The sequence below is a fragment of the Lissotriton helveticus genome, chromosome 9, assembly GCF_964261635.1.
Source record: "Lissotriton helveticus chromosome 9, aLisHel1.1, whole genome shotgun sequence".
NCBI lineage: Eukaryota > Metazoa > Chordata > Amphibia > Caudata > Salamandridae > Lissotriton > Lissotriton helveticus.
In genome coordinates this window covers 1,026,762,674-1,026,781,939 of record NC_136070.1, presented here as the reverse complement: position 1 = coordinate 1,026,781,939, position 19,266 = coordinate 1,026,762,674, and the positions used below count along the sequence as shown (strand labels likewise).

The following is a 19,266-nucleotide window of genomic DNA, read 5'->3' as shown; positions in this document are numbered from 1 at the left end:
CCCCCCCCTCATTCCTCCCCCCCCTCATAAGAATCAAATTTCAGAACACACAGTGTTAATCATCCGGGAATATAATGCGCATCATTTTTTTCTAGCCCGTTAAACATTAGGTTGCAGGGATACATTGCTAGCCAATTTAGCCGACTTTCAGTTGTTCCACATGCTAGTATAGTTCTTGAATTATCCAATGCCGAGTTTAAGAAGATCACCCATTTTGTTCCTGCTTGATCTGGGATTTGTAGTAGTCATCCCGTTTTAACTCTCCAGATACCAAGATGCAAAGCTTATAACCGAGCGTGGATGAGCTTTTTTATTTTTTTATGTGGGGCACATTTAGGGATTCCGATCTAGATAATATTGCCACGTTCTCCTTATTTTTGTTGTATTTCTTTCCTCCCGTTTTGTTTTTGTGTGGATACTTAGCTCCATCTGCTTAGCAATATGAACGAGAGTATGCATGAATATTGGTTTCCTTATTCATGCCGTTCGGTAATGCTAGTTTTAATTGTCATGAATGATAAAATGGTCCTTTGCCATTTTTGCCAGAGCAAGATTAAGTTGCACTTATTTTGCCGAGATTGGTGCTTTGAGTGCCTGAGCCTTAATAGCCTAGCCGTTTCAGGACTGCTGGTCAGGTATATCTGACACCCGATGCCACTGGCTACACGTGGGCCTGTTATATTTCATGATATAATGCAGCCATGATGGTTTGTACACTTGCTGCCGTGATCTGTTCGTCAACTGCTAATCCCAGGTTTGAATGATCATAAAACAAGTGAGTGGGATTCATGTGCACATTAGGTGCATATGACATGTTTAAAACCTAGTAAGATAGCACAGTGGGTTCGTTTACATGTTGTAAAGATATTTATGAAAACAAGTCATGCTGTTTGTGGAGAAGGTTTCATTGTCATTGTGCCTGCTATATGCATGTAACGTAAAAGGCCTTGGTTAGAATCCTCCCAGGGCTGGCTTGGGCGTTCATTTATGTCTCACGGCTGACTTGGACGTTCATTTTTGGCTATCAGTGAATGAATGCTGTTACATTGGGTTGTTATTAAGACTTCTACTCGGGAGTCAACATTTTTTTTTGTAAATCTTTTTATTATAAAAAAAAAAAGGTGGGGGAATAGACAAACCGGGTGCCATACATTCCGATAAAATAATGAGGTGAACAGGCATAAAAACAGGATATATATACACGAGCAATGCAAGAATAGTCGAGACGCCTACGCTTACGTTTGAGAAGCGGGATGTGCAATAGTACAATACACGATCCACGTTAAGCGCCAGTCCTCAGAGCCTGTCTACCCAAAAAAATCAGAATAATAACAGAAGCATGATCACCAGATATTAGAAGACAATCGAAGTCCGGATATTCCACCAACTATACTTATAAAGAAAAGTGAAGAGAGAGTGAAGAAAAAGAACCCATAGAACAAAAACCAAAGACAAAATAAACAAGCATTTACAATGCAACGGTTTCGCCTTTGGAAAAGTTTGAGCTATTGGCATTGTAAATGACAAAATTTGTATTTATGTGTTGGTTTTGAAAACAGATAAATAAATGTCATTGTCATTTACATTGCCAATAGCTCTAACTTTTCCAAAGTTGAAACCGTTGCATTGTAAATGCTTGTTTTAATGTTGAAGACACCTTATCATATTGGAGCATGATGTAGGTTACAGGATTTGCATGCCAAATATGTTTAAGGCTCGGCTTGTGCATTGGCTCTTTAACCAAAGCCGACCCTTCAAGTCGGTTCTCCTTATTAATTTGCTGGTTCGCTCACCTCTAGTTTCTGTATGTGTTATTTGTCAAAAGACAGGTCGGTGAGTTTCAAAGCACAGCAAGGCCAATCAAGTAACTTAGCATTGTTGTCATAACCATCACTACCTCGGAGGAGAGGCGGCGTCGAATAGGGAAAAAAAGTCAAATATACTACTCATAATTAAACAAGACGTCACAAAGCCTCGCTACTCGGCGCCCTCATACTCACCCAGGTGGGAGGGTGAGGTCTAGGCACACAAGAGCAGCAGTGGTACTGGATGCGATTACGGCACCGTAAGAAAACGTTAAAGCCAGACCTCAGATAGCACAAACAATTTTCCTATACGCATGCATTTTGTGAAAAAACGAGTGACGCAATTCATCATATGAAATCAAATCAATGATAACAATGAATATCGGGAGATTTTAAATTTCTTATATACATTAGACAAAGTGTTTTGTAAACAAACAAATCAGGCAGATGCGTACAATTATATAATGCAAGCCAGAACGAAGGTCCAGTTTATAAAGTAGCCTGCTAGCTCCTTGTGTCAACAACATTCTTGGTATGCTGAATAGTTTGCAGATCTAAAGAACGGCCTCGTCTAAAATGCCTAGTTTACTACTTTTACGGTTCCCCGAGTAGGTTAACCTGCGTTGCCACGCTGAAAATAGCCGCGAGTTATGACACACGCCAGAGCTCATGCAATGCTGACACTTGAAGCTGCCAAAAAAGTCTCAAAGCAAATACTGCGTGTGCAATGACAGCGCCTCTCAGCTATATCCATCAGACAGGCAAACTCCCCCGCTCCCGTTCTTTCGCCCCGCATGAAAACACTGCCATGTCACCGGGCACTGACAGGGCAGATGCGCGTCACCTGCAGCCAAGCGGTCTCTCCCTTGAACTTTCTTTCCAATACTGCGAGCGACCCAGCTCTTCAAAGGCACGGGAAACTTGCCGCACTACGGTGGTCTTGTCTCGCAGCTACGAGCCGGTGCTACTTGTGCCTGGCACGGGTAAAAGGTGCACCCATAAGGAGATACAAGATTAATTATTTTTCATTTAAAGCAGATTCTCCTCCTATCCGTGGCGTTTTTGACAAATGCCACTCCGAAAGCTGTCTATTCCACAATAAAAATGTTGTATAAGAATGGCAAACAGATGCGCACCATGGACCTCTGTTGCTGTCATGCACGTGTGTACCGAAGTGCTGCCCCAACTACCAACAACTCCCAGCTGTCACTAACCTGCATTTGATGGGCTGGCTTTTCAGCTCGTAGTATGTCTTAGGCTCCTCGTGGAATTCGTCACTGACTTCGAAATCCGCCACTATGCCAGATTCAGACTGCATGGCTGCTACTGTAAGTGGGGCAAAGCGGCTAGTGGGTGAACATGAGCGAGGAGTAGGCAGGGCTGTCAGTGCCAGCTGGCTGTGCTCACAGTGCCAGCCACAGTCCACTCCCCTGCCCCCTCCTGATCATTGACTTTCAGCTGCGTTGCGTTTTGTCTGGGATTCGTAGTTTACATAGATGCTTGCCGCGTTGCTCAACATATTAAGAATAACACTCATAAACTACCCAACCCAGCATGCAAAGCTCCACTGAAAAAAACAACACGTAATGACTCCGGACCATGCGAGCTTAATTGTTTTCATATTCAATTGTTTAATGTTTAGACTAGAGGCTGACTGCGCGTCCGGGATCAAAGGAAATAGAAATAGGACGATCGAATAATTGCCCTGTCTCCCCTCCTTGTGGTATGTCAAGGCCAAGTCCGTACCCTTGTGGGGTCAATCTAACCTTCCGCCCTTCACCTGCGCACTCACCTTGTAAGTGCTACAGCAGTTATCATCATATTTTATTAATGTTTCACTGCGACAAAGGTGGAGTGAGTGTCTTCCAACTTCAGGAGATGGCTATGTTTTGGATTCTGATCGATTTTTCAAATTTGTGGTAAAGCTTAAGAGTCATTGCTCGTTGAAATAAGGAAAAAGCCAAAGGCTTAGTGTTCGGTCGAAGTGCATTATATACACGTGTTTTTAAAAGGGTCCTACGATTAAATCAGTACAGTTTTATAAAACAACGAGACAAAGGTTTACCCGAGGGTCACTTGACATGTACGTAAAAGTAGAAGTGCCGTAATTAGTTTGTGTATCATTTTAAGCTCCAGGGAAAACGGCGCGCCAAAACGACACTCTACACCAACATAAGAGGAACAAGCATTGGAAATGCAATAGGGCTCGCATTAAGAAAGTTTGAGCTATTGGTCTTATAAATGATTTTTTTTTATTTATGTGTTATTTTTTAAATAGCTAAATTAGTAGCTTTGTCATTTACAATGCCAATAGTTATAACTTTAGCAAACACCTATAGCATTTGTAATGCAACATGTTGTGTATTTACGTGACTTAGATGTATTGATATTACAAATAACAATGGCTTTTAATTTTTTAAAATAATTAATACTTAAATAATGTATTTAATTTGTAATGGCAATAGCTTAAACTTTTGTAAATACATTTTGTGACGATTATGTTCAGTGTTTTTTATTGTGACGAAAATCCAGGAACAGAAGTAAAATATTAACATCTTTTTGTGATTTGTAATAAAGCATGAACGCTTGAAAACAGCTTGAAACATTGAAAGAACATATTTGAACCAGTGATGCTGTGGTTGCGCTGAGTGATGCTGTGGTTGCGCTGCATGATGCTGTGGTTGCGCTGAGTGATGCTGTGGTGGTGCTGAGTGATGCTGTGGTTGCGCTGAGTGATGCTGTGGTTGCGCTGAGTGGTGTGTGCATCGGTGGAGCTTAGTGGGTGCATTGATGGAGCTGTGTGGTGGGTGCATTGGTGGAGCTTAGTTGGAGCATCGGTGGAGCTGTGTGGTGGGTGTATCGGTGGAGCTGTGTGGTGCGTGCCTCGGCGGAGCTGTGTGGTGGGTGCTTCGGTGGAGCTGGGTGGTGGGTGCATCTGTGGAGCTTTGTGGTGGGTGCATCGGTGGAGCTGTGTGGTGGGTGCTTCGGTGGAGCTGTGTGGTGGGTGCATCTGTGGAGCTGTGTGGTGGGTGCATCTGTGGAGCTGTGTGGTGGGTGCATCTGTGGAGCTGTGTGGTGGGTGCCTCGGTGGAGCTGTGTGGTGGGTGCATCGGTGGAGCTGTGTGGTGGGTGTCTTGGTGGAGCTGTATGGTGGGTGCCTCGGTGGAGCTGTGTGGTGGGTGCATCAGTGGAGCTGTGTGGTGGGTGCATCGGTGGAGCTGTGTCGGTGGAGCTGTGTGGTGGGTGCATCGGTGGAACTGGGTGGTGGGTGCATCGTTGTAGCTGTGTCGGTGGAGCTGTGTAGTGGCTGCATCGGTGGAGCTGTGTGGTGGGTGCCTCGGCGGAGCTGTGTGGTGGGTGCATCGGTGGAGCTGTGTGGTGGGTGCCTCGGTGGAGCTGTGTGGTGGGTGCTTCGGTGGAGCTGTGTGGTGGGTGCATCAGTGGTGCTGTGTGGTGGGTGCATCGTGGAGCTGTGTGGTGGGTGCATCGTGGAGCTGTGTGGTAGATGCATCGGTGGAGCTGTGTCGGTGGAGCTGTGTGGTGGGTGCATCGGTGGAGTTGGGTGGTGGGTGCATCGTTGGAGCTGTGTCGGTGGAGCTGTGTGGTGGGTGCATCGGTGGAGCTGGGTGGTGGGTGCATCATTGGAGCTGTGTCGGTGGAGCTGTGTGGTGGGTGCATCGGTAGAGCTGTGTGGTGGGTGCCTTGGTGGAGCTGTGTGGTGGGTGCATCGGTGGAGCTGTGTGGTGGGTGCATCGGTGGAGCTGTGTAGGTGGAGCTCTGTGGTGGGTGCATCGGTGGAGCTGTGTGGTGGGTGCATCGGTGGAGCTGTGTGGTGGTGTGGTGGGTGCTTCGGTGGAGCTGTGTGGTGGGTGCATCTGTGGAGCTGTGTGGTGGGTGCATCGGTGGAGCTGTGTGGTGGTGTGGTGGGTGCATCGGTGGAGCTGTGTGGTGGGTGCATAGGTGGAGCTGTGTCGGTGGAGCTGTGTGGTGGGTGCATCGGTGGAGCTGGGTGGTGGGTGCATCGTTGGAGCTGTGTCGGTGGAGCTGTGTGGTGGCTGCATCAGTGGAGCTGTGTGGTGGGTGCATCGGTGGAGCTGTGTGGTGGGTGCCTTGGTGGAGCTGTGTGGTGGGTGCCTTGGTGGAGCTGTATGGTGGGTGCATCGGTGGAGCTGTGTGGTGGGTGCCTCGGTGGAGCTGTGTGGTGGCTGCATCGGTGGAGCTGTGTGGTGGGTGTCAGGGGGGTTCCCGAAAATAATCGCATGTCTTTATTTCGTGCTGTCTAATTCCTTCCCCAGCTTCCCCCTGAATCTAAAGCAAGGCCCAAAAGAAACAAATTTTGTGCGTTTGAATTGATCTTTAAAAGCATAAAGCGGCATAGCTTTGATAAAATATGAGGGTTAGAGAAAAGAGAACGTAAAGTATGCAAAGGAGCTGTTTTAAATATTTCAGTAGTTCTACTGCTATAAAATCCTCCAATCCAAAAGTACAGCGTTGTACTGAAATTAGCCAGACAAATATGAAAATTAGGAACGTTTTCAGCAGTTTTACTTTTATAAATCCAATACGTCATCGAGTAAAAAATGGATAACATAAAATGCTTGTCGCAGGAGCTCTAATGAGAAGAGAGAGACTGGAATAGCAGCTCTCTGGCAGCCTAAGTGAAAGCAGGGACTCTGCTGGTGTCTGCCTCTCCCCACCAGAGGCAAGCATGCAGAAATGTCTCGCTGATGTGTTTATCCTCTAATCAGTTCATTAGTTATAAACAACATGACATTAGAAGTTAGGAGGCGGTTGATATAAATTTTTATTTAACTAGTCGATGTTTAATCCGTCACGCTGAGCTGCATAGCAGCGAGAAGGATCTCCCTGACAAAAACCGGTTAGAACTTCATAAAATGCCATCATTGTCCAGGGGAGAAATAAACATGGAGGGTGTGGGGGAGGGGGGCATACAAATAGCGCGAGGTGGGCGGTGTGGGGTTGGGGTGTGGGGAGTAAAGGAAAGGGCTAGGATAGAAAATTGGTGTATCTTCTCCCTAGAAACTCAGTTTCTAACCCGAGGCAACGACGGAGAGTGCGTGGCCTCCTTTATCCTGAGCAGTTGCCAGGTTAATCAGAACACTCCTACCCAGTCAACAGATCAGGGCTTGATCCATCATCGTTTTTTAGCTCACTGCACCATCCCAGTTCAGAACCTGGCTATATGCAAATTAGTCTGTCCCTGGCCCAGTGCATCATGGGAACAGGGCAGACCAAACTACCAAGCCAATTCTTCACTAGAAAGGAAACAAGCTTCCGGGTACCGGTTTCTGGCATTACAGCCGTCTTCGGCCCGGCTTGCTTGAATCCTGATGGTGCAATGAGCAAGGGACTCATGTCTGAGCATACCCTTCCACATTCATGGTGGCCAAAATAGTTACAAAAAGGGGGTGGTGATGGACAGAGTATCTGAGTTAATCAGAACACTCCTAACCAGTCAACAGATCAGGGCTTGATCCATCACCGTTTTTTAGCTCACTGCACCATCCCAGTTCAGAACCTGGCTATATGCAAATTAGTCTGTCCCTGGCCCAGTGCATCATGGGAACAGGGCAGACCAAACTACCAAGCCAATTCTTCACTAGAAAGGAAACAAGCTTCCGGGTACCGGTTTCTGGCATTACAGCCGTCTTCGGCCCGGCTTGCTTGAATCCTGATGGTGCAATGAGCAAGGGACTCATGTCTGAGCATACCCTTCCACACTCATGGTGGCCAAAATAGTTACAAAAAGGGGGTGGTGATGGACAAAGTATCTGAGTTAATCAGAACACTCCTACCCAGTCAACAGATCAGGGCTTGATCCATCACCGTTTTTTAGCTCACTGCACCATCCCAGTTCAGAACCTGGCTATATGCAAATTAGTCTGTCCCTGGCCCAGTGCATCATGGGAACAGGGCAGACCAAACTACCAAGCCAATTCTTCACTAGAAAGGAAACAAGCTTCCGGGTACCGGTTTCTGGCATTACAGCCGTCTTCGGCCCGGCTTGCTTGAATCCTGATGGTGCAATGAGCAAGGGACTCATGTCTGAGCATACCCTTCCACACTCATGGTGGCCAAAATAGTTACAAAAAGGGGGTGGTGATGGACAGAGTATCTGAGTTAATCAGAACACTCCTACCCAGTCAACAGATCAGGGCTTGATCCATCATCGTTTTTTAGCTCACTGCACCATCCCAGTTCAGAACCTGGCTATATGCAAATTAGTCTGTCCCTGGCCCAGTGCATCATGGGAACAGGGCAGACCAAACTACCAAGCCAATTCTTCACTAGAAAGGAAACAAGCTTCCGGGTACCGGTTTCTGGCATTACAGCCATCTTCGGCCCGGCTTGCTTGAATCCTGATGGTGCAATGAGCAAGGGACTCATGTCTGAGCATACCCTTCCACACTCATGGTGGCCAAAATAGTTACAAAAAGGGGGTGGTGATGGACAGAGTATCTGAGTTAATCAGAACACTCCTAACCAGTCAACAGATCAGGGCTTGATCCATCACCGTTTTTTAGCTCACTGCACCATCCCAGTTCAGAACCTGGCTATATGCAAATTAGTCTGTCCCTGGCCCAGTGCATCATGGGAACAGGGCAGACCAAACTACCAAGCCAATTCTTCACTAGAAAGGAAACAAGCTTCCGGGTACCGGTTTCTGGCATTACAGCCGTCTTCGGCCCGGCTTGCTTGAATCCTGGTGGTGCAATGAGCAAGGGACTCATGTCTGAGCATACCCTTCCACACTCATGGTGGCCAAAATAGTTACAAAAAGGGGGTGGTGATGGACAGAGTATCTGAGTTAATCAGAATACTCCTACCCAGTCAACAGATCAGGGCTTGATCCATCACCGTTTTTTAGCTCACTGCAGCATCCCAGTTCAGAACCTGGCTATATGCAAAGCGTGGAAGGGTATACTCAGATGTGAGTCCCTTGCTCATTGCACCATCAGGATTCAAGCAATCCGGGCCGAAGACGGCTGGAATGCCAGAAACCGGTCCCCGGAAGCTTGTTTCCTTCCCAGTGTAAGAATTGGCTTTTGTAGTCTGGTCTGCCCTGTTCCCATGATGCACTGGGCCAGGGACAGACTAATTTGCATACAGCCAGGTTCTGAAACTGGGATGGTGCAATGAGCTAAAAAACGGTGTTGGATCTAGCCCTGATCTCTTGACTGGGTGAGAGTACTCTGCTTAATTCAGAGACTCTGTCCATCACCACCCCTTGTTGTAAATAATTTTGTCCACCCTAAGCGTGGAAGGGTATACTCAGATGCGAGTCCCTTGCTCATTGCACCATCAGGATTCAAGCAAGCCGGACCGAAGACGGCTGGAATGCCAGAAACCGGTCCCCGGAAGCTTGTTTCCTTCCCAGTGTAAGAATTGGCTTTTGTAGTCTGGTCTGCCCTGTTCCCATGATGCACTGGGCCAGGGACAGACTAATTTGCATACAGCCAGGTTCTGAAACTGGGATGGTGCAATGAGCTAAAAAACGGTGTTGGATCTAGCCCTGATCTCTTGACTGGGTGAGAGTACTCTGCTTAATTCAGAGACTCTGTCCATCACCACCCCTTGTTGTAAATAGGTCACGTAGACGCCTGGAACGGCAGAGCAATATTCGGCTCACAACCAGAAGTGATAAGCGAATCAGACGCCAGCCGATGGGGCTGCGGCGCACGCTGCGGGGACATCTCCATGGGCGGCAGTTGGTCTCCGCAAGAGCTATCCTTGCACATAAACTGCTTAGAACTGCTGGCAGGCTCGTTCGCAATTCGGACGCTATCGCCGAGGCAGACCTCTTGTTGCATCCTCCTCCGCATGGACAATGTGTCAGCGGTGAGGTATATCAACAAGTTGGGCGGCACGAGATCGTCTCTTCTTGTACAGATAGCCAAGGACTTTTGGCATTACTGCCTCACGAATCAGATCTCAGTGATGGCAGAATACATCCCGGGCCAGGCCAATCAGGTGGCGGATTGGAATTCCAGGCATCTCAGGGATTACAGCGACTGGAAGTTGTTTCCCGGAGTCTTCCAGTGGCTTCAGACTATTTGGGGTCCATTTCAGACGGATCTGTTTGCATCCAGGCTCAAATGCCAGAATCCTCAGTTTTTCAGCTGGAGGCCGGACCCAATGGCAAAAGCGCCCGACGCAATCCTACAGGATTGGTCGAATGCGATTCAATATGCATTTCCCCCGTTCTTGATGATTCCCAGAGTGATGAAGCAGGTGATCAGACAATGGGCGGAGATAGTCCTGGTGACGCCGTGGGGGACGTCCCAGTCGTGGTTCCCCAAGTTGTTACAGTGGAGTTGCGATCTTCCCCGGTTGATTCCGGACTCGGAAACGCTATTGCTGGGCCCTCTTCAAGAACGACACCCTATGATTCTAGAGGGCAGACTCACACTGATGGCATGGGGGCTTTCAGGGAACAGTGGCACTTGCCAGGAGTTTCGGACAGGACTTCTGAATTTATCAGACAGGCCTGGGCACCTTCTTCCAGATAACGGTACTCCTCAGCCTGGAAGAACTGGGTGGATTGGTGCGTGGAACGACATTTGGATCCCGTGGGGGCAGACTTATCCCACGTGTTGAATTTTTGTCAGATAAGGCGGCGGACGGCCTGGCTTATCGATCGGTAAACAATTTTCGATCAGCCATTTCTGCCGGGCTTGCCCAGATAGACGGGAAAACGGTGGGTATGCACCCGGTAGTATGCAAACTACTTAAAGGAATTAGGGTTGCCAACCCACCTAAACCCAAATATACGGGTCTCTGGGACGTTTCTTTAGTCATTTCCTTATTTAACAGGTGGCCGGTTAATACACTCTTATCTAGGAAGCAAACTGACCATGCTTCTCTGCCTGTCGTCGTGCAGACGTTCATCGGATGTGAGAGAACTCGACGTTACAGGTATTTACCCCTGAAGGGGTTTCTTTCACTATTACGGGACGTACTAAAACATTGTCACGTCATATTGATTATAATGCTTTTCCTGAAAATGAAAATTTATGTGTGGTACAATGTTTAAAGACGTATGAAGAATGTACGAAGGCCTTGAGGCCTCACGGTTGTTCTCAGTTGTTGATTGCACAGCAGAAACCATTTAAACCGGTGGCGGCCGCCACTATTGCCAGATGGCTTTGTTTTATAATGCAAGAAGCTGGTATTCACACTCAAATCGTTGGTGCTCATTCAGTGAGAGGCGCTATGGTGTCAAAAACGTACATGTTGGGTTCTAACATTCAGGACATTATGCGTTGTGCAGATTGGTCCTCTGAGTCGACATTTAAGACATTTTATTATAAGCCGGTGGGTGATATTACCTCTGTGGTTTTTAATGAGCGTTAAACTAGCATAATCTGAAGCCTCCGTTCCTGTAATAGAATCAAAAATTTGCTAGCATTCGCGCCAAGAATTTTCAATTCTATTAAGGACACGGAGGCGAGGATTATCCCACCCGGCTTGGTTAGGAATAACAATCTTGCCCACCCAGATATTTGATGATGTTCAAATTTATTCAGTGGTTACGGTTCTTTCATTTCCTTTGTTTCAGGATCAGACAAGAAGTCTGAATAAGAGAAGATGGCTGCCAAGAGCCTATGCCTGAAAACCAGTTATTCTTCCACGTTGAAGGAGATTATACAATTCTTCAAGTTACCGTTGGACTTGTGTTCACTACAAAGAAAGAGGATGATGGGAGCACGCAGAGGGTTCTTATGGACTATGGGGGCGTGCCTATACATGTCTGCATCATGGGCAATGTAGTTTTGTTATACTGTTATTTATGAAAATATACATTTTCATTGGCTGCTGTGATTTTGCAGTAAAGATTGAGAAGCATAATCCTCCCCTCCGTGTCCTTAATAGAATTGAAAATTCTTGGCACGAATGCTAGCTAATTATTGATACTTCTCCTTCCTTGTATGATATCTATGAAGCCACAACGCTGAACTGTGCCATTGTATGACTCATGGGACGAGGGCCAACAATTTGCAAATGCTTAAAGTTGATTGGCTCCTACTCTGTAGGAACTGTAAGGAGTGTCTAGGCTATTGAATTCCATGTTTTAATTGTGCATCATTATGATAACAGTCTGATTCGATCCTGTCCACCTTCGAAGGCAAATGCCCCTCTGCCTCTCTAGAGACCTTATGCTTACTTTATTTCTTCTCATTGAGTTAATCTCTTGAGCAAGCACATTACTCCGTTGTCTGATTGGAACATTCAAATGGCTCTTCCTTATAGGCTTTATTTGCTGACGCCTGCTACTTAAACCTCCCCGATCCCACTTCTGAAACTTTAACTTAGCTTTATGGAGTTTCCCTTCAGGGGAACCACATCTTTTATGATTTGGCTGCAATAATACTTAAATAATCTGGCTCTCTAGTTGCTTTTCTGACTGGCTTGGATTATATTGACTTATGCTGTAATCAGGTGATTATTGATTTATGACTAATCTGACTAATTTAAGTTTGTAACTTTGATAATCTGCTAATAAAACCGTTATGGTTAGCAAATCTACTGTTCAATTTCATTCTTTTGGGGCACATTGTGCCTTATTGTTATTGATATGCCATTGAGTTGTTGATATTTAGCCTCAATTCAAGACAAAGATCAATCCCCTAGAGTACAGCTAATATTCAAAATGTGCACCAAGTCTTTGCACAATGCAAACCCATGTCATTTTGCTCCATCACAGCCAATTAGGGCACAGTAGTATCGTCAGAATGTGACACTCGCCGGAAATGGCGGGGAGGTGATACTGGGGATTCTCAACTCTCCCTAAGCTCCTATCACACAAGATGGCAAACCAAAAAGACACCAATATAAGGCTGAAAGGCGGATTTAACAGAAGAGTCCTGGAATATAAAGATATCCAGATCTTTAGGCAATGTGCCTTACAAAACGAAATATCTCATTAAACAAGGTAATTCCTGAAGCAACTCATCCCTAATAAAACCCCAAGCCCCTCCTTCTTCTAAACTACCCATCACACCTTCAAACCTGCCCTACTACTCATGCACCCACTGATATCACCACTCGCTCCACGGTCACTTTCTCCCAATCCATCCCCTTTCTCTTTGACCATAGCTCCGACCTCACTGGGCTTTGCTCCTTCATACTGTGAACCCACTCATTAACAACAATTGTACTGTTGACACTACCAATCCGGAAAACCCAGAGGAATTTTCCTGCCTCACACCCCTTCCTTTAAAAAAGCAATAAGGCTGAACATAAATGCACCTTTTGCTCTATAAATGCGCTCCCAACAACTCAGCCACTAGTAAACACAACTCAAACAAGTAATATTTGTTGTCTGGCAATGCCAAATAGACATCATTTTGCAGAAACAGCTGTTGGTCTTCCTGCACAATCTTCACATGTTTTAAAACTGATATTTCCAAGTCTCTTAAAAAAAAACACACATTTCCCTGTTGACCTTCCTTCCTTCCTTGTCTCTTAACTGAGCTGGGCTTCCTCGCACCTTTCCATACCTGCTTCTGAACCTCCTATGTACACACCAAGTGTGTTCCTGCCCAAACCTCCTTAATGCGGGATAAAGCTGCCTTTATCGAGTTTAGTATGCCAACTCCAGAAAGCTTAACCAGGGTGTTTCACAAAGATAAGTAACTAATAAATCCGTAGAGGTCCTACCTGATATGAGCCTAGATAATGTACTCAGAAGTTCACCCGATCTCATATCATTCTATCCCCATCACGAAACAACTACATGAGCTTCATCTAGCCCCAACTGCAGCCGCAGCCCGTGGAAAGATTTTTGTGGGGCAGGGAGGCGGTGCGGGGGAGGGGCAAGGTGGACAGTGGTAAACACCGGAATATGGACAATTGTAGGTAAGTAAACAATTTAAAAAATAAAACGAATTTCGTAGCGCGCACGCTGCATCGCATTTTGCGATGCATGGTGCGCTACGAAATTCGTTTTATTTTTTACATTTTTTTACTTACCTGCAATTATCCATATTCCGTTTTTTACCACTGTCCACCTTGCCCCTCCCCCTCACCGCCTCCATGCCCCACCGAAGTCCCTCCATGGGCCGCGGCTGCCCAACTGCCTTCCAAATGTCCTGTTTTCCATCTGTTTGGCAGTCCATCAAACTAATGAATGCCCTACAATCCATACACCTCTAGTGTTGCTGATAGGGCCAGCCACACAACCTATTAAAGAAAGCAAACAAATAACATTTTAAACAAACATAATAAAATATATGATCTGTTCATCTTATTATACTGCTTGTAGCAAGATGAACTCCACCTGCCTAAAATTGAAGGGCGTTATTACGATTTCGGCGGTCCGTGGACCTCTGTACCGAATGTCCAACTGCAGAGAGCTCAACAGCCCGATCGCCGTATTACGAGCCAGGCGGATTGCTTTTGCAAAGACTGCGGCTGAATGGCTGAGACCGCCAGGGGACCGCTGACTGCTGGTTCACAGTCGGGTAAAGGCAGCTCCCAAAGAGCAGTACAGGGGCGCTGCACCGCCATCCGTATTACAGGTTGCCTTTTCTATGAGCTAACATCAGCGGTCCAACCACGTTCTTCAAAGTGGCGGATACAAAGGATTTGGGGCGTGTACTCCCCCTTTCAGGTTCTTCCAGTCAGAGTCTGGCGTGGATTCCTTTCTTCAGGTCCCCCGTTCACAGCAGGATCTTCACCCAGAGGATTACAACTCTGTTTGCTACGATCTACTGGTCAGCCCTATTTGTACCATATACCCATTGCCATGACTGGCCACATATGGTATATTTCCACATGTATCAAGCATGTGCGTGCATCAGACACATATGTAGTAGAAATGCACACACAAGCATCGATATATTTTGCAATAGTACTCACCACCACCACAAGATGTATGCATCCAGGCTGCTGGCACCATAGTCAACTCGTAATATGGCGGTCTATAGACCGCAAGCACTGTGGGCTAATGGTGGGCAGGGATGCGGTTCTCGGTCAGTCGGACTACCAAACTCGTAATCAGGCCTTTCGTTTCTCCTCTGAGAAACCCGAAAGCCTTACTTCAGTTGCTCTCCCAATCCTAAAGGAATAAATTCCATACTCATTAGCTAACAAACCCAGGTTTACCAAATCTTACCGTAAAACTCCCAGAAAGTGGAAAGCTGATGACATGAAAGTTCCACCTGCATGTAGAAAAATCTGTCCAGACAAATTCCCTGATATCTGCAGAAAGTCAAACTATCTTGCAACAGGACAACAAAAACATCTTCAGACCTGGACAAAACGTTCTGCCTCTCCCCAATTGGTTTATCTTACAACTCAACAACCAAATAAACACTTCATCCTCAGATGCCATAACTTGTTCTGACATTATCCCCAAATATCCTTTAATGGCCAACAATTCTCTAATCTGAAAAGCTCCAGAATGAAGCCAAATCATTCATTGAGAAAACAAAGTAACCCACTCTGACACACAAATAACTACTAAGTTGTACATTATATCCTCCAACAACTTATAGGCCTCCACCTGTCTAATTGCACACTCCCTTCCCAAGCCCATCCTGCCAAATTCCTCCTGCACACTCCCCTTGCCATCGGACCACACCCGTAGAAACATATTCCATAGAATGAAATGTCTGCATATTTTTCAGATGTGGAAGCAGGCAGATGAAACAGAGTTTACCCATTTCTTCATATATAGCTTGCTGTCGAAAATAGTGTCAAGGTTGCGGGCGAGGACTGTCGGGTGGGTGATGGGCGAGTTCAGCAGGCTACCATGATGGTTCACTGACACAATATTGAAACCCTAAATATTGCTGTAAAAAATTTTGTGTCAAAAAATATTGAGCACAAAAATATAGTTTTCCTATACTTATAATGTAAATGACAAAAATATTTAAAAGAATATATCGTTTCACATGAATATCAAAAAATACATACAGAAATATTGTTTTTTAACATATATAGTTAATCATAGTAAACATGACATATATTAGCATGTAACAGTAATATAATGTACATTAAATATATTTAAATGATATAAAACATATATATAACTATATCCTTCTTTAAACAAACACACACACACATATATGTATGTGTGTATGTATATATTCAGGGAGCTGTAGTTTGTGGCTACGAACTACAGTGGGCGTGAGGTCACATGATCAAGGGGTGGAGCTCCCCAACATATATATATATATGTATATGTATGTATATGTATATATATATATATATATATATATATATATATATATATATATATATATATAATATATAGATAGATATAGTCGATACATTACAAACCGTACCAAATAAACTGTTTTTTTAAATTTTAATTGAATTACACATAAAAAGTAAGCAAATATAAAAAGATACATTTTACTAAAAATATATTACAAACATTATTAATTAAAATTATATCATTTTAAATAGACAGAAACATAATAATATAATTTTAAATACTATAAACAAACTTATAACATTCTAGGAATAATAAATATACTATTCCCACTCCAGTCTGTGCAACAGTAGGGAAAGCGTTGGACTCAGGTGAGATAAAATTGACTATTCCCACTCCAGTCTCTGCAACAGTAGGGAAAGCGTTGGACCCGGGAGAAGTAAAATTCACTATTCCCATCCCATTCAGTGCAGCAGTAGGGAAAGCGTTGGACTCAGGAGGAATACAATTTACCAAACAATTTACATAATTTGTTACCAATTAATTAATTATTATTTAACTTCCCACCCTATACCCCTACAAATCCAACTACCCGCACCTAAAATATAACTTCAACAATATTATTTATACATTTTACATACTTAATAATCAAATAAATCATTCTTATTAGTTAAAAATATACAAATTAATTATACTTCATTAACTTCCCACCCTGTACTCTTATAAACCTCACAATCCGCTACGACACAAAAAATAATATTTTATTAATAAATAAACAATATAAATAACTTAATATTACAAACTATATTTAAAAACATGAACAATTACACAAACAATATACAAATATACAATTAAAACATTATTTAACACATGAAGAAAATTAAAAAACAATATTTCTTATCCTAAAAAAATAACGGCTATTTTTGTCAACAATTTTTTTGCACACAATATTACTGTGTCACAATATTAAAAACTCGATATTTCAACAACTCGATATTTTATATAAATAGTTTGACTTTATCTGCTGTGATGAACATGGGATCAACGCCACTGCCATTTCATCAGCGGATGCCTGTTTTGGGCATCACAAACCTAGCTGCTCCAGGATCCCCACCTTCAATACATCCTTCCTATCCATATTCTGCAGAACTTTTAATTCCACAACTACTTTCTTAACCACCGGCTACAAAAAACACAGCCTACTTTGGATGAAAACCCTCCCCTTGCTTAACCCTATCAAAATGCCAGAAACTAACCTGCCCCGAAGTGTGACGATGGGCAAAGAGGCTGTCCCACACCAGACCCAAACCTAATATGCCTGCATGAAACTCCCACCCATCTCCAACTGCCAATTCGGACAGAGTGTTACAGAAAAGTGGCACTGACCCAAAATGCCCAGGCAGAGGCAGAGAGAAATGTTTCCAGCAATGCTTGGTTGTTCATTAATAAGTATAGTTAGCTACTACTGTATTGTAATAGCGAAGATATGCTAACGTTACTTTTCACATTATTACAGGAACAGGCAAATACTTCCCAGCAGTCAACGCGTCACTAGTGAATACTGACTCTCAAAAGCTCATTGGGAGTCTGGCAGGGAAAAAACAAATTGCTGGGTGCACTTTTGATAGGCTATTAGAACGTATGTGCCCATAAATGTACCACCATTAACCACGAAGAAGTCACGTCCCAAATCATAATGGACTGTTACTCATCAAATCTTTGGCAGCAAATCCTTCAGGAACCAGATATCAAAATAGTTAACATGCTGGCCCTGGAACTGTCAAATGAGCCATCTCCAGCCTGGACAACTTTCATCTCAACAGAATTCTATTAATCAGTTTATGGTAAGTATTTTAAAATAGAAGTGGGTGAGCAGCTGAAAGCTCGAGCCTGTTGACTGACTATGGCTCAGCTCAAGGTTTTCTTGGAGCCTGGAGCCCAAAAACAAGCCGAGCTTCCATTGGAGGCGACGAGGCTTGGTGGAGACAGTTGACAACCATATAACATGGGCTCCGCTTCCTGTGCATCCTGCCAAATCTCCCTGTACGGAAAAATAAATGTGTAGCCTAGTCTATGTCTGAAGCGCTCTTCTATCTTTCGGCAAAGTTTGCGCTATGTAAAACTGTGCTATGTCACCCTCACTCTAATCTCATACGTCAACAGTTATATTGCCTTTGCATAGTTGCCAACTGTCTCGTTTTTATAGGGACAGTCCCAGCAACTTGGAGACTGTCCCAGGTAATATTGTTGCAGAAACTGTTCCCCTTTATTACACACAGGAACGCAAACAAGAACTTTCTATCTGCAGCAGCCCTGTGCTGCAAAGTTTTCCGGGAAATCTTTTTCAAATGTTGACAACTATGCCCTTCGCTGTCAGAAAGAGATACCCATTGAGTGGCTGAATTGTGCAGTTTGAAACTGGAAAATCTGGGATCATTCCTGGCTTCCCTTCGTGACCCAATTGATTCTAGGCAAACACTTTATTTTATGAAGCCGCCTTTTTATCTATTATTATACATGAGGGCACCTTCAACCACAGGAGTTCAGGAAGTGTGCTGTTCAAAAACCTCCATTGCTTTTGATTTAATTGACTCTAATGTTGCTCCATCTATATAATAGGAATATACACCACATATAGGATACACGACAACTACCTCTTAGTTTACCATTAGAATTGTCATCAGGACAGTGGCAGGAATATTTCTCAAATTAGCTTTTAAAAACTCTAATTTCTAGTAAATACTTCTCAAATAATCTGAGGAAGTAAGGTGAAACGCTTCCACATGTTAAAGAATTACACTGTTGAATTTTGAAGATATCTTTTCATATTCTAACATGAAAATATTTGGCATGCAAATCATGCAACAAAGATCAAGTCTCAGCTCTTGCACGGGCTCTTAGAGCCAGAGCCAACCCTTGGCACAACACTTTCTGTTACTTTGTTTCTGTTTACCAATGTTATAACTGTTTCTGTGTACTATCTGTAGCTCAGCTTCAGTTAGCATAGAAAAGTTTTTTAATGTTTTGTCAACAGAGGAAGATTGGACTAGGAGCAGAGTTATGTTGGAATAAAGTGTTAATTTGTTGCGACTGCGATTCAAAAATGCTCTATCACTAGATTCACAAGTCCGAGATCTGGAAATTTTAGGAAGGAAGGTGTTAGCAGAAAGCAAAGCTCTGGTAGCAGTTTATAAAGAGAATTTAGTGGCTAAGAAGTCTGGTAATGGTAGATTACTCTACCCTATGTATACAACGGTTCCTTTTTTTAATCTATCAATA

At 44.1% G+C, this 19,266-nt stretch overlaps 1 protein-coding gene across 9 annotated transcripts in view; it reads right to left on the bottom strand.

The window, feature by feature from the left end:
* Window positions 1-3,239, bottom strand: part of MITF (melanocyte inducing transcription factor) — a 759,320-nt gene extending 756,081 nt beyond the window's left edge. For 5 of the 9 annotated variants that reach the window (XM_078661343.1, XM_078661344.1, XM_078661346.1 and 2 more), the window contains exon 1: window positions 3,020-3,239. In XM_078661343.1, coding sequence (XP_078517469.1) covers window positions 3,020-3,123 — 104 coding nt within the window. In that variant the 5' untranslated portion in view covers window positions 3,124-3,239. The remainder of the gene's footprint in view (window positions 1-3,019) is intronic. The other 4 variants (XM_078661338.1, XM_078661337.1, XM_078661336.1 and 1 more) reach the window with 2 other exon arrangements.
* Between the last annotated feature and the right edge of the window lie 16,027 nt (window positions 3,240-19,266).